The sequence below is a fragment of the Schistocerca piceifrons genome, chromosome 3 (assembly GCF_021461385.2).
Source record: "Schistocerca piceifrons isolate TAMUIC-IGC-003096 chromosome 3, iqSchPice1.1, whole genome shotgun sequence".
In the NCBI taxonomy this organism is placed as follows: Eukaryota; Metazoa; Arthropoda; class Insecta; order Orthoptera; family Acrididae; genus Schistocerca; species Schistocerca piceifrons.
In genome coordinates this window covers 690,132,553-690,145,464 of record NC_060140.1, presented here as the reverse complement: position 1 = coordinate 690,145,464, position 12,912 = coordinate 690,132,553, and the positions used below count along the sequence as shown (strand labels likewise).

General features: G+C 42.6%; 1 protein-coding gene across 1 annotated transcript in view; it reads right to left on the bottom strand.

Moving 5' to 3' along the window:
* Positions 1 to 12,912, bottom strand: part of LOC124788965 (alpha-2B adrenergic receptor-like) — a 131,648-nt gene that overhangs the window by 111,511 nt on the left and 7,225 nt on the right. The window contains exon 2 of the mRNA XM_047256255.1: positions 8,169 to 8,364. Within this exon, the coding sequence (XP_047112211.1) occupies positions 8,169 to 8,364 (196 nt within the window). The remainder of the gene's footprint in view (positions 1 to 8,168; positions 8,365 to 12,912) is intronic.

Here is a 12,912-nt window from a genome sequence, read left to right as displayed (position 1 = left end):
AAAACTTTGCTGAAAAGAGTTGTGCGCACGTATTTACTACGTAACGAACTGCTTTGTAAGTCCTTGGACTAAAGACAAAACCTTAATGGAAATTTTCTTCCGCCGTTCATGCCTTCTTCATATGCAGCATTATTTCTTTTACATTTCGCCGTTCAGTTTCCCTCTGTGATAGAAAAAATAATTCTTTAAATGTGTACTCCTACAATAAATCAAGAAATGAAGAGAAAGAAGAAACAAAACTTAGATATCTCGAAGCGGTCCAGAATAAATGGAATTCGCCAAACTCTGACATTTTCTTAACACACTGACAAAAATACAGGAAGTGAAACACGATTTTAAATCGCGTTTACAGGAACAAAGAAATACAGTTGGCGGTATGATGCGTCACCATTGTACCGATTCGTTTGTAAACACATCTTACCGTTCCTTCAGTTTCAACACTCTTCGCTGCTACCCCAAACGAAAACGTTTCTTGTCACGGATAAACTGTTCGTAAGCAAACGCCACTTTATATTGCTACAAAAAGTATTGTGTAGTTTGTACACTTCACTAAACACGACTCGATTGTGATATACGTTTTTCTTCAACGTTCAACAGTAGCGTCACTACTGAAACCCACGATATATTAAAACATTAGATGTGAATAAAATAAGTTTTCATTGTTGAGCTTTGTTTAGAGAATCATAAATTAGTATCCCACAAAAAACTCAATTCCTATCATAGGTAAAGTTACTTGCATCATTAATGTACATACTTGTTTTGCTATTGTCATCAGCATTACATCGAAATCGATATCTCAGATTTATAAAGAACCAGGAGTTGCCCATTCTGTGATTAGCCTCAGCTCGTCTCGTATTTCTATGAGCAATGTAATGAGAGACACGTAACACGCAGTAACACCTCTTTCACACTTCACCATAATGCGATGACCCGTCCAGGCATCCGTAGAACACAAAGGAATCCCAAAGGCTTTGGGGAATTACCATGACAGATGACAATTTGTGCGCAACTCACGAAAACTGGTCTCATTTTGTTTCATGGTACTTCCATATCGGTCGATCGTTTCAAATATGTGACCAATAGAATTGAAGTATGGTAATTTGTATTGACAGTAAATCTTAGTATATTATAGTATCGTTCTCATGGGCTGCTCCTCAAATTATTCCTACACAATTCGGAAGTGATGAGGTGTTGTAGGTGCAGATCCCTGAAAATTAAGGGGTCTCATGAGAAATGAGGTCCTACAGAGAATTGGTAAGGAAAGAAAAATATGCACAACACTAACTGTAGCAAGGAGTAAGGTGACAGGCCATATGTTAATACATCAGGGAATAACTTGCTTTAAATTAGAGGGAGCTGTAGAGGGTAAAAACTTTAGGCGAAGACTGGCATTTGAAGTATGTATACCACAGATAAGTGATGGTTTAAGATTGGAACATATCGTACAACACATAAATGATGGCCTTGGGTGTAGGTCCTTCTCTGAGACTGACACAAAAGAAGTTAACGTGGAGGACCGCGTGGGACCATTTGGAGGAGTGATGAAAAACAAAACAAGCTGCATTGTAATCGTGTACACCCTGCTATAGTCCACAGTATTCGATGGTGACAATTACGAACATCAACACTTCGTGGTCATCATTGTCTGGCGGTCTGTCCTTACCTTTAAGTTTTCTAGATGTATGTAAGTCAGTGTAAATCACTGAAGGAGAGCGGAAACTCCTGTTAAAAAACACGAACGCTACACGCGGTCAAAAAAAGTACGAAATCTGAGTTAGTGGAAAATTAGGCGAAATACGGCCAAGACACTGATTTCAACAGCATAGGTGTAATATAGCAAAGGAAAGCAACACTTATGGAAAGGAAGTCCAAAAAAAAAAAGATTTACTAGAAAGAATTCAGTTTCAGTAGACAAGTTGGCTACAGGCTTCCAGTTTTGTGGCTCCCCGTCAAACAGAAAGTATGAAAGGAACACAGACTACGACCAGGAAGCCATCTGTGCATCATGACCATAATAAACGTTTCCCCTTTCTCTCCCTCTGATTTTTCGCTTTCTATCCTTTGGAAATGGCCACCGATATAACTCAGAAGAATTTTATCCAGTAACCCCACTTCTTCAGAATAAGCGCCAGGAAACTCCCTTTCGTAAGCGTACGTGACACTGGTCTTTGGCACTTCTCAGCCAAGAAGGACATCTTAGCACAGTGGTCGAAACATCCACTGTGTAAGAAGAAACTCATCGGCAACGTGAGGCGGTCTGACAGTCTAAAAAATTTTACCTTTAATGTAAAACAAGTTTACCTCAAATAACGGCGTTGACATCACTAAAGTCAACCATCTTTTGTTCAGATTAAAGGCCATCCCCTGAAGGTCTAACTTCTTCCTATTTACGTGAAACCCTCAAATATTCCACTCGCCGACACGATAGCAACATTATGTAATTCAGAGGCTGTAGAATGTACATGGAAAACACCAGTGTTTACAGTGTATGACCCGTTCTTAAAACAGATCTATAGTCAACACATTGCCAAAGATATAAATTAGCTATTTGCTAATTGAATTTTCTCTCATTTTAAGCTGACAATGGAAATACTATTGCCAAATAATCTGTGGGACTAACTTTACAACTGACACTTTGCACCTGGACTCCTATTAAATGTGTTTATTTATTTACAACTGCGATTTTGGGCTATATGCCATTCTAAAGAGATAGCATATTCATTCCTCTTGAGTTCATTATTCTCGTGGCAGCCTGGCTGGACTGTGAATGAAACACGTAATAATGATTAAAAATGGGTGGATGGCCTCTTAACAGGAATGATAACTCGTCAGCCGACTTCATAATGACTGTTACTTTAAAATAGCACAACAGCTCAAATCCGCTACTGTACACAAGTACACACATTTAATAAGAGTCCTAGAGGAAAATATTATTTATAATAATGTGGAGGATTATGGATGCCAATAAACAGAAAACACTCGTAGTTGGAAGAACTATCTGAAATAAAATTATGTAATTTATGGGAGACGGGGACACATTTGTTCAGGGACCACGTATAAGCAGAGCACTTTTGTCAAGAACCATTCTTGTTAGAGCGACAGTGGAAGATCAGTGCAGTCATCTACTGAGGGCTCCCACAAACTTTACGGCACCATCTGAGCGTACGTCTTCACGCGAAGAGCTTAGCTGTGTTTTTGTGCAATGTGAGCAAATTTTGTTACCAAATATTGAAGGTGCTATGGAGGGGACCTCTGGCTGGTCCCGACGGAGGTTCGAGTCCTCCCTCGGGGATGAATGTGTGTGTGTTTGTCCTTAGGTTAATTTACGTTAAGTAGTGTGTAAGCTTAGGGACTGATGACCTTAGCAGTTAAGTCCCATAAGATTTCACACACATTTTTGAGGGTACCTTTTAGAATTTAGAGTAAATGAACAAAAGATAATTCTGCTTTACATGGTAGATTAGTATAATTCGAAAGCCTGAAAGTTGCTACTGTAGTTTCGAAACTAATGCAAACATGGCGATGGAGACGTTTACGCATGTGTGTTTCGACAGGCTTACGCACTATTTTGTATTTCTATCTTAACGGATACCCCACTCGAGGAAACTTCAAGGCAACACCAATTGGAAACGCAGTCTAAAGCAATGATGATACACGAGAATAAAAGGTAGCTAAAACTGCTGTATGAATCTAATGAATCTCAAACAGAAAGCATTAATTCTATGAGAGCGAGGACTGATAAGGGCAAGAAATTGCTAAAAGCAAGCACATGTGTTCTTTAGTGTTCTGGCCAATGGCGGGTTTTCATATGGTAATTCTCCATGCGCTCCTATTTTCTGCCATCTACATCACTACTCTCCAATTTACAATTAAATGCCTGGCAGAGGGTTCATCGAACCACCTTGGACCTGTTACTCTACCATTTCGCTCTCTAGCAGCGAGTGGGGAAAGAATGAACACGTAAATCTTTCTGTAGAAGCTCTGGTTTAGTTTATTTTATTACGATGATGATTTCTTCCATCTAGGTTGGCGGCAACAAAATATCTTCACATTCATAGGAGAATGTTGGTGATTGAAATTTCGTGAGAAGATCTCGCCGTAAAACAAAACGCCTTTGTTTTAACGACTGCCAATCTCAACTCGATTATTATACTCGCGACACTTTCTCCCTTATTTCGCGGCAATATACGTAAAACGCGTTGCCCTTCTTTTTGGATATTTTCGATGTCCACCATCAATCCTATCTAGTGAGAATCTCTCAACGTACAACAGTACTCTAGCAGAGGACAAAAAACGCAATGGGTACAGTCTCTTTAGTGGGCCTGTTGCATCTGCAAAGTGTTCTGCCAATAAAACGCGGTCTTTGTTTTGCCTTCCCCACATCTTTAACTATATGGTCGTTCCAGCTTAAGTTATTCGTAATTGTGTTTTCTAAGTATTAACTCGAGTTGACAGTCTTTAAATTTGTGTGATTTATTGTGTAAACGAAATTTAACCGAATCCTTTATGTACTTATGTGTGTGACCTCACACTTTCCCTAATTGGGAGACAACTGGCACTTTTCTTAACATTCAAATATCATGTCTACATCATTTTGCAATTGGTTTTGAATTTCCGATGGTTTTACTAGAGGGTAAATGTCAGCATCATCAGCAAACAATCTAAGAGGGTTGCTCATATTGTGTCCTATAACACTTCTTTGACGGATACCAGATTTTCACTCGTGTTTCAATCATTGACTTCCAACCAGTTACTACCAACTGTAAGCTTTCTGACGGATAATCACGAATACAATCGTACAGCTGAAGCAATACTCTATAGCCACGCAATTTTATTAGAAGTCTCTTGTGTGAAACAGTGTCAGGAGCCTTCTGGAAATCTAGAAATATGGAATAAGTTTGAGGTGCCCTTTCAACAGCATGCCCTGTCGATAGCACTCATTACATCGTGCGAATAACGAGCTAGATGTGTTTCATAAGAACGATATTTTCTTAATCTTTGCTTACTGTGTGTCAATAGACCGTTATCTTCGAGGTAAATCTTCATGCTCGAACACAGCGTACGTTCAAAAATCCTACTGTAAAGCGACGTCAGTGATACGGGTCTGTAATTCAGCGGATTACAACTATGGACGGAGGAAGGCAATGGCAAACCACCTCCACTAGGACCTTGCCTAGTACGGCGGTGCGGGTCTCCCGCATCGTTCCCCTACGCTCTGTCAAGGAGTGTGGGACTTCATCATCATCACCATCATCACTCTTATGGAGTACTGAATTCGTGATTTATTGTTCGTAGTGATTGACGAGAAGTCATTTAGTGAAAGAGAAGTGATACCTGCATTTTCCTAAAGAAGTCTTATATGCCACCTACTGTTCTTAATGTACGTGCATTGATTAATACACAGAGCAGCTGTCTTTGTTTGAAGATGATACTGTCGTTTACCTTCTAGAATCATCAGAATAGCAGCACGACATGACAAACGAGTTTTACAAGTATCTGTACGGTGCGAAAGTGGAAAATGCCCTAATAAATAGAAAGTGTTAGGTCCTTCATTTGAGTACTAAGAAGAATCTAATAATTCGCCGCCACACAATAGCTCACACAAATTTCAAGGCAGTCGATTCCCCTAAACATCTAGTGATTTAAAACAACGAAAAAATTTTAGAACTATCAGATTGAATATGATGTGGGGAAGAGGAAACAAAAGCAGTCTTTTATTAAAAGAACACTTAGAAAACGAAACAAATCTACCAACGTGACTGCCTACACTACGCTTGTGCGTTCTCTTCTGCAGTAGCGCTGGACGGTATGTGATCTTTAGCACATAGGACCAGCGGAGGACATCGAAAGCGTTCAAAGGACAGATCGTTTGTATTATCGCAACATAGGGGAGAGTGCTTCACAGGTGTGGTACGCTAGTTAGGGTGGCAGTTGTTAGACAGTTTTCCTTTGTGGCGATATCTTTTCGTGAAGTTACAAGGCCCGACAATGTCCTCCAAATGTGAACATCTTTTATTGACTCCAACCTACATAGGGAGAAATGATCATCACAATAAAATATGCGAAATACGAGGGTTGTCCAGCAAGTAAGTTCCGATCGGTCACGAAATGGAAACCACTGGAAAAATCAAGTAAAGCTTTGCACAGATGTGTTGGGCAGTGTCTCTAGTATGTCCGTCGATCGTGTCGCGTCGCTCTTTTCAGTTTTGAGTGAACAGTGAGCACGTAAAGATCCGTAGCGAATAGCATCTCCCGCCAAGTATGAGAGCTGATTAGAGATTTCGCCTGTGTCATGCAGCCCACATAACACAACTGTCGAGCAGTTCCTTTTTCATGTCAATTCTCGGCCACACTGCAGGGGCAACGATGACGCTCCTGCAGCGTTTCCGATGAGAAGTGTTTGATCACCAACAATACAGTCCGTAATTGGCTCCCCCTGAGTCTCATTTCTGCTCACAGGAACCGCTGGCTATGAAGACAAAATTTTTCCACAGACAACGAGCTGCAGACCAGTGCAGATAACGGGCCGAAATCACCGGCGGCTGCTTTTTACGACGAGGATATTGGAAAGTTGATACAACACTATGACAACACTCGAATCTGGAGTGGCCACTATGTAGAGAAGTACGTGGAGGGTGTACCTAACTTTTCTTGTTTTCACTGTGGTTTCCATTTCGCAACCGATCGGAACTTACTTTCAGGACAATCCTCGCAAATGCTCGCAGTGAAACATATTGGCACGTTTCATTCGGGAGTGGAATATTCTAGAAATATTCTGAAAGTGGTAGTATGAACCCTGTACCAAATACTTAAGTGTGAGAGCTTACACTCTGCAGAGTAGTCATGTCATTGTACAGGTACACATAAAGTCCTACAATACACAGAATACAGATACGCGGCCGAGTCATATTAATGCGACCACCGCCTATGTTTGACCTCAACGTGTAGTCAACACCACCAGCAGTGGAGGGCATATATGTGTATCGGGGGATTCGGAAAGTAGTTGTCACTGTCGTAATGTGGAAACGAAGCTCGTATTTATCCAACGTCCAAAACAGCCTTCCGGCCAAGGGTGGGTGCATTTAGAAAACGGCTAGTTTTTAAATTTTACGCGTGCCGTTCTGGTTTAAGTGCACCCTGCATGACAAGATGGCGCTGCCGAAACCCAACGTCGAGGTAACCGTGATGCACGACGGGCCATATATGACAAGAGTGAAGAACGGCTGCGGAGCCGTGGACGGGCGAACAAACGTGCAGCTGTTGAGCAACTGACGACCCTTAATCAAGGACCTGCTGACCGTGTCTTCTGGACGACGCCTGGTTCATGTATCCATTCTGGCTACTACCCTTCGGCGACGAAGGCTGGAATTTGTATGTCACTACTGCAACTGGACGTCCACTGAGTGACGACTGGTAGTCTTTTCAGATGTATGACGTTTCATGCACCATCGCACATGACCGTTGGCGTTTACAGCGTGAAACGTCTTAAAGCCAACTCACTGCAACAATCGTCGGAAAGGTCCAGGCCTGAGGGTATTCTATGGTTGATACTGGAACGCACAGTGGATCAACATAAGTGCCCAACTATCCTTGCGAACCACATCCAAACTATAGGTAGTTAATTTTTCCTCGGTACGATGGCATCTACCAGCAGGACCACGCAATGTATCACACATCTCGCAGTGTACGTGCGTGGTTTCGCAGAACACCAGGATGAGTTACCGTAGTCGCTCGGCCATCGAACACTCCACATTTAAATCCAATCGAGAAGCTGCTTAGGGTGTTCGCGCCGTGGATCCTCAACTGAGAAACTTGGTGCAGTTGATCAACGCACTACAGTGGCCAAGGCTCCAACTTCTCGTCAGTATCATCCATAACCTCATTGACTTCCTGCATTCTCGCAATGGTAGGGAAGTTGGTTATTTAGGCTCGTGACAGGTAGTCACATTTATGTGATTGGACACTGTAAATTAACTAGATATTACATATCGAACTCCATCTAACGGTCGCTCAGAAGTCCCTTGCAGTATCCCCCGTATCCCATACCTGTTCCTGCCAATAGGTAGAGTTAGTAGATACTCTTTCTTCCCAAACGGCTAGTGGGTAGAGAGACAAAGAGTACGCACCGGCGGCGGAGGCAGGCGTGGCCTCGGTGTCTGCGCCGGCGCCGGGCGAGGCGGGCGTCGTGGTGAAGGAGGTGCACTTGTCGTCGGGCGGCGGTCGCCGCGGCGGCTTGCGGATGCCGCGGCGCGCGCGCGCTTTGGCCGCGTAGTAGATGCGGATGTAGACGAACACCATGATGCAGCTCGGGATGTAGAACGAGCCCAGCGCCGAGTACAGCACGTAGCCAATATCGTTGCTCAGCTGCAACAAGCAAAAGCACCAGCCTGTGTCATTCGACTGTATGCAATGACGTCACTGAAAAGTATAGCATATGATAAAAGTTTGCAGTTAGGTCCAGAGAAAAACCTTCCTTCATAAATCCCAGTGTAAAATTGTAGATGCACTGAAGCACGCGTATTCCAATACACAGATATGTAAACAGGCAGAATTTGACGCTGCGGTCTACAACGCCTTTGGTTGTTTGCGGATGACGCTGTCGTTTATCGACTAATAAAGTCATCAGAAGACAAAAAAAACTGCAAAACGATTTACAAAAAATATCTGAATGGTTTGGCAGGACACTTAGAAAATGTAACAGAGCTACTAAGGAGACTGCCTACACTACGCTTGTCCGTCCTCTTTTAGAATACTGCTTCGCGGTGTGGGATCCTTACCAGGTAGGACTGACGGAGTACATCGAAAAAGTTCAAAGAAAGGCAACACGTTTTGTATTATCGCGAAATATGGGAGAGACTGTCACAGAAATGATAAAGGATTTGGGCTGGAAATCATTAAAAGAAAGGGGTATTTCCTTGCGACGGAATCTTCTCACGAAATTCCAATCACCAACTTTCTCCTCCGAATGCGAATGTATTTTGTTGACACCGACCTACATAGGGCGGAACGATCACCACGATAAAATAAGGGAAATCAGAGCTTGTACGGAAAGATATAGGTGTTCATTTTTTCCGCGCGCTATACGAGATTAGAATAATAGAGAATTGTGAAGGTGGTTCGATGAAACCTCTGCCAGGCACTTAAATGTGATTTGCAGAGTACCCATGTAGATGTAGATAAGACAATAAGTGTCTGGTGCAGTTTCTACATCGGTTACTACTACTAGAAGGGCTTGTTATTAATATGTAAGTGAGTTAGAACGTCGTGTTATAGTCGGCGCACGACCGACGGGACACAGCATCTCCGTGGTAACGATGAAGTGGGGATTTTCGCGTGCGATTATTTCACGAGTGTAGCGTGAATATTAGGAGTCCGATAAACACAAAATCTCCGACATCGCTGCGCCCGGAAAAAAAATCCTGCAAGAATGGGACGAACGACGACCGAAGAGAATCACTCAACATGACAGAAGTGCAATCCTACATAGCTGCAGGTTTCAACGCTGAGCCATTAACAAGTGTCGGCGTGCGAAACATTCAACGATATGGGATTCCGGAGCCAAAGGCCTACTCCTGTACTCTTGATGACTACACGACACAAAGCTTTACGCTTTGCCTGGGAACGTCAACATCGACATTTGACTGTTGGTGACTGGAAACATGTTGCCTGGTCGGACGAATCTCGTTTCAAATTGTATCCAGCGGCTGGACTTGTACAGGTATAGAGCCAATCTCATGAATGCATGGACCCTGTATGTCAGCAGGGGACTTTTCAAGCTGGTGGAGCCACTGTAATGTTGTGGGGCGCGTGTAGTAGTAGTGATTTGGGACCCCCGATGTGTCTAAATACTACTTTGACAGGTGACACGTACATAAGTCTCCTGTCTGATCACTTGCATCCATTAATGTCTATTGTGATTTCGACAGACATGAACAATTCCACCAGGACAATGCGACACCCCCACGCCCAGAACTGCTATAGAGTGGATTCAGGAACACTCTTCTGAGTTCAAACACGTCCACTGGCCACCCAACTACCGAGCGAGGTGGCGCAGTGGTTAGCACACTGGACTCGCATTCGGGAGGACGACGGTTCAATCCCGTCTCCGGCCATCCTGATTTAGGTTTTCCGTGATTTCCCTAAATCGCTTCAGGCAAATGCCGGGATGGTTCCTCTGAAAGGGCACGGCCGATTTCCTTCCCCATCCTTCCCTCACCCGAGCTTGCGCTCCGTCTCTAATGACCTCGTTGTCGACGGGACGTTAAACACTAATCACCACCACCACCGCCACCCAACTCCCCAGACATGAATATTATTGAGCATATCTGGGATGCCTTGCAATGTGCTGTTCAGAAGAGATCTCCATCCCCTTTTACGGATTAATGGACAGCCCTGCAGGATTCATGGTATCAGTTCCCTCCAGCAATACTTCAGACATTAGTTGATTCCATGCCACATTGTGTTGTGGGACTTCCGCGTGCGCGCAGGTGCCCTAGACGATGTTAGGCAGGTGTACCAGTTTCTTTGTCCCTTCAGTGTATGTTTTTAGTTGTAACATAACGATTTCTGAGAGACAAAGGATATGGACACATAATAAACAACAGGAAGCGCCTCTAAAGTTTTACGTATAAACAACTAAAGACTCCTAGCAAATTTTAAATGTATCACGACAATCGTATTTCGGTCAATTAACACTTTTAATACTGATATGATGTAAAAAAATGTATTATGTACAGTAAAACATTACAAATGCAGGTATGTCATAAAAAAATTATTGCACGGCTGTATTCTGTGCACGCAAAATGTGTGGAAACGTTGTATTTCATGTTTCGTTAATGACATTGTGCTCTCTAATGTAGATAATGGTTTGAGAATGAACAAAAGTATTCGAAACTATTCAGTAATAAAAACATTTTTTCCAACCCTAGCAGAAACTCTAGCTAATAAATTACTTAAATCTGTATTCGATGTTAATATTCGAAGTTAACAAATTTCTATTCTTGAGAAACGCTTAGCTTTCCAGTGCCGGTCTCCATTGTATATCCTCTCTAATTTGGCCGTAATCAGTTATTATACCGCCCAAATAGCAAGACTCATCTACTATATTTAGTGTCTCGAGTCTAAGGTAACTCCCTTGGCATCACCTGATTTCATTCGAACTACACTCCATAGTCCTTGTTCTGCTTTTGTTAACGTACATCTTTTTCAATACGCTGTCCATTACGTTGAACTGCTCTTCCAAGTCCTTTGCCATCGTTACAGACTTAAAATGTCATGGGCAAAGCTCGACGTTTTTGTTTCTTCTCCCAGAACTTTAATCCCTTTTCCAAATTTTTGTTTGGTTTCCCTTACTTCTTGTTCAGTGTACAGTTTTTATAATACCTGGGTAGGTTACAACCCTATCTCATGCTCTTCTTAACCAATGATTCCCTTTCATACTCTTCGACTTTTATAACTTCCGTCTGGTTACAAGTTGTAAGCAGACTTTCGCTTTGTTACCTTCTGTGTTTCCAAAGTGTTTTTCAGTCAACTTTCTCAAAAGCTTCCTCTAGGAACACAAATACTATAAACGTAGCTTTGCCTTTCCCTTAACGCATCTTCTATGAAGTCGTAGGATCAGTACCGTCTCGTAAGTTACTACATTTCTGCGTAATCCAAACTGATCTCCCCAGAGGTCGGATTCTACCACTTTTTCTATTCCTATGTAAAGAATTCGCTTAGTATTTTGCAATCATGAGTTATTGAACTAATAGTCCCGTAATATTCATGCCTGTCAGCACCTTCTTTCTTTGGAGTTGTAATTATTTCATTCTTACTTAACCCCCCCCTCCCCACCCCATGAGCCATGGACCTTGCCGTTGGTGGGGAAGCTTGCGTGCCGCAGCGATACACATAGCCGTACCGTAGGTGCAATCACAACGGAGGGGTATCTGTTGAGAGGCCAGACAAACGTGTGATTCCTGAAGAGGGGCAGCAGCCTTTTCAGTAGTTGCAGGGGCAACAGTCTGGATGATTGACTGATCTGGCCTTGTAACACTAACCAAAACGTCCTTGCTGTGGTGGTACTGCGAACGGCTGAAAGCAATGGGAAACTACAGCCGTAATTTTTCCCGAGGGCATGCAGCTTTACTGTACGGTGAAATGATGATGACGTCCTCTAGGGTAAAATATTCCGGAGGTAAAATAGTCCCCCATTCGGATCTCCGGTTGGGGACTACTCAAGAGGACGTCGTTATTATGAGAAACAAAACTGGCGTTCTACGGAACGGAGCGTGGAATGTCAGAGCCCTTAATCGGGCAGGTAGGTGAAAAAATTTAAAAAGGGAAATGGATAGGTTAAAGTTACATATAGCAGGAATCAGTGAAGTTCGGTGGCAGGAGGAACAAGACTTTTGGTCAGGTGAATACAGGGTTATAAATACAAAATCAAATAGGGGTAATGCAAGAGTAAGCTTAATAATGAATAAAAAAATAAGAATGCGGGTAAGCTACTACAAACAGCATAGTGAACACATTATTGCAGCCAAGGTAGATACAAAGCCCACACCTACCACAGTATTTCAAGTTTATATTCCGACTAGCTCCACAGATGACGAAGAGATTGATGAAATGTATGATGAGACAAAAGAAATTATTCAGATAGTGAAGGGAGACAAAAATTTAATAGTCATGGGTGACTGGAAATCGACAGTAGGAAAAGGAAGAGAAGGAAACATAGTAGGTGAATATGGATTGGGGCTAAGAAATGCAAGAGGAAGCCGCCTGGTAGAATTTTGCACAGAGCATGACTTAATTATAGCTAACACTTGGTTCAAGAATCATGAAAGAAGATTGTATACATGGAAGGACCCTGGAGATACTGACAGATTTCAGATAGATTATATAATGGTAAGACAGAGATTTAGGAACCAG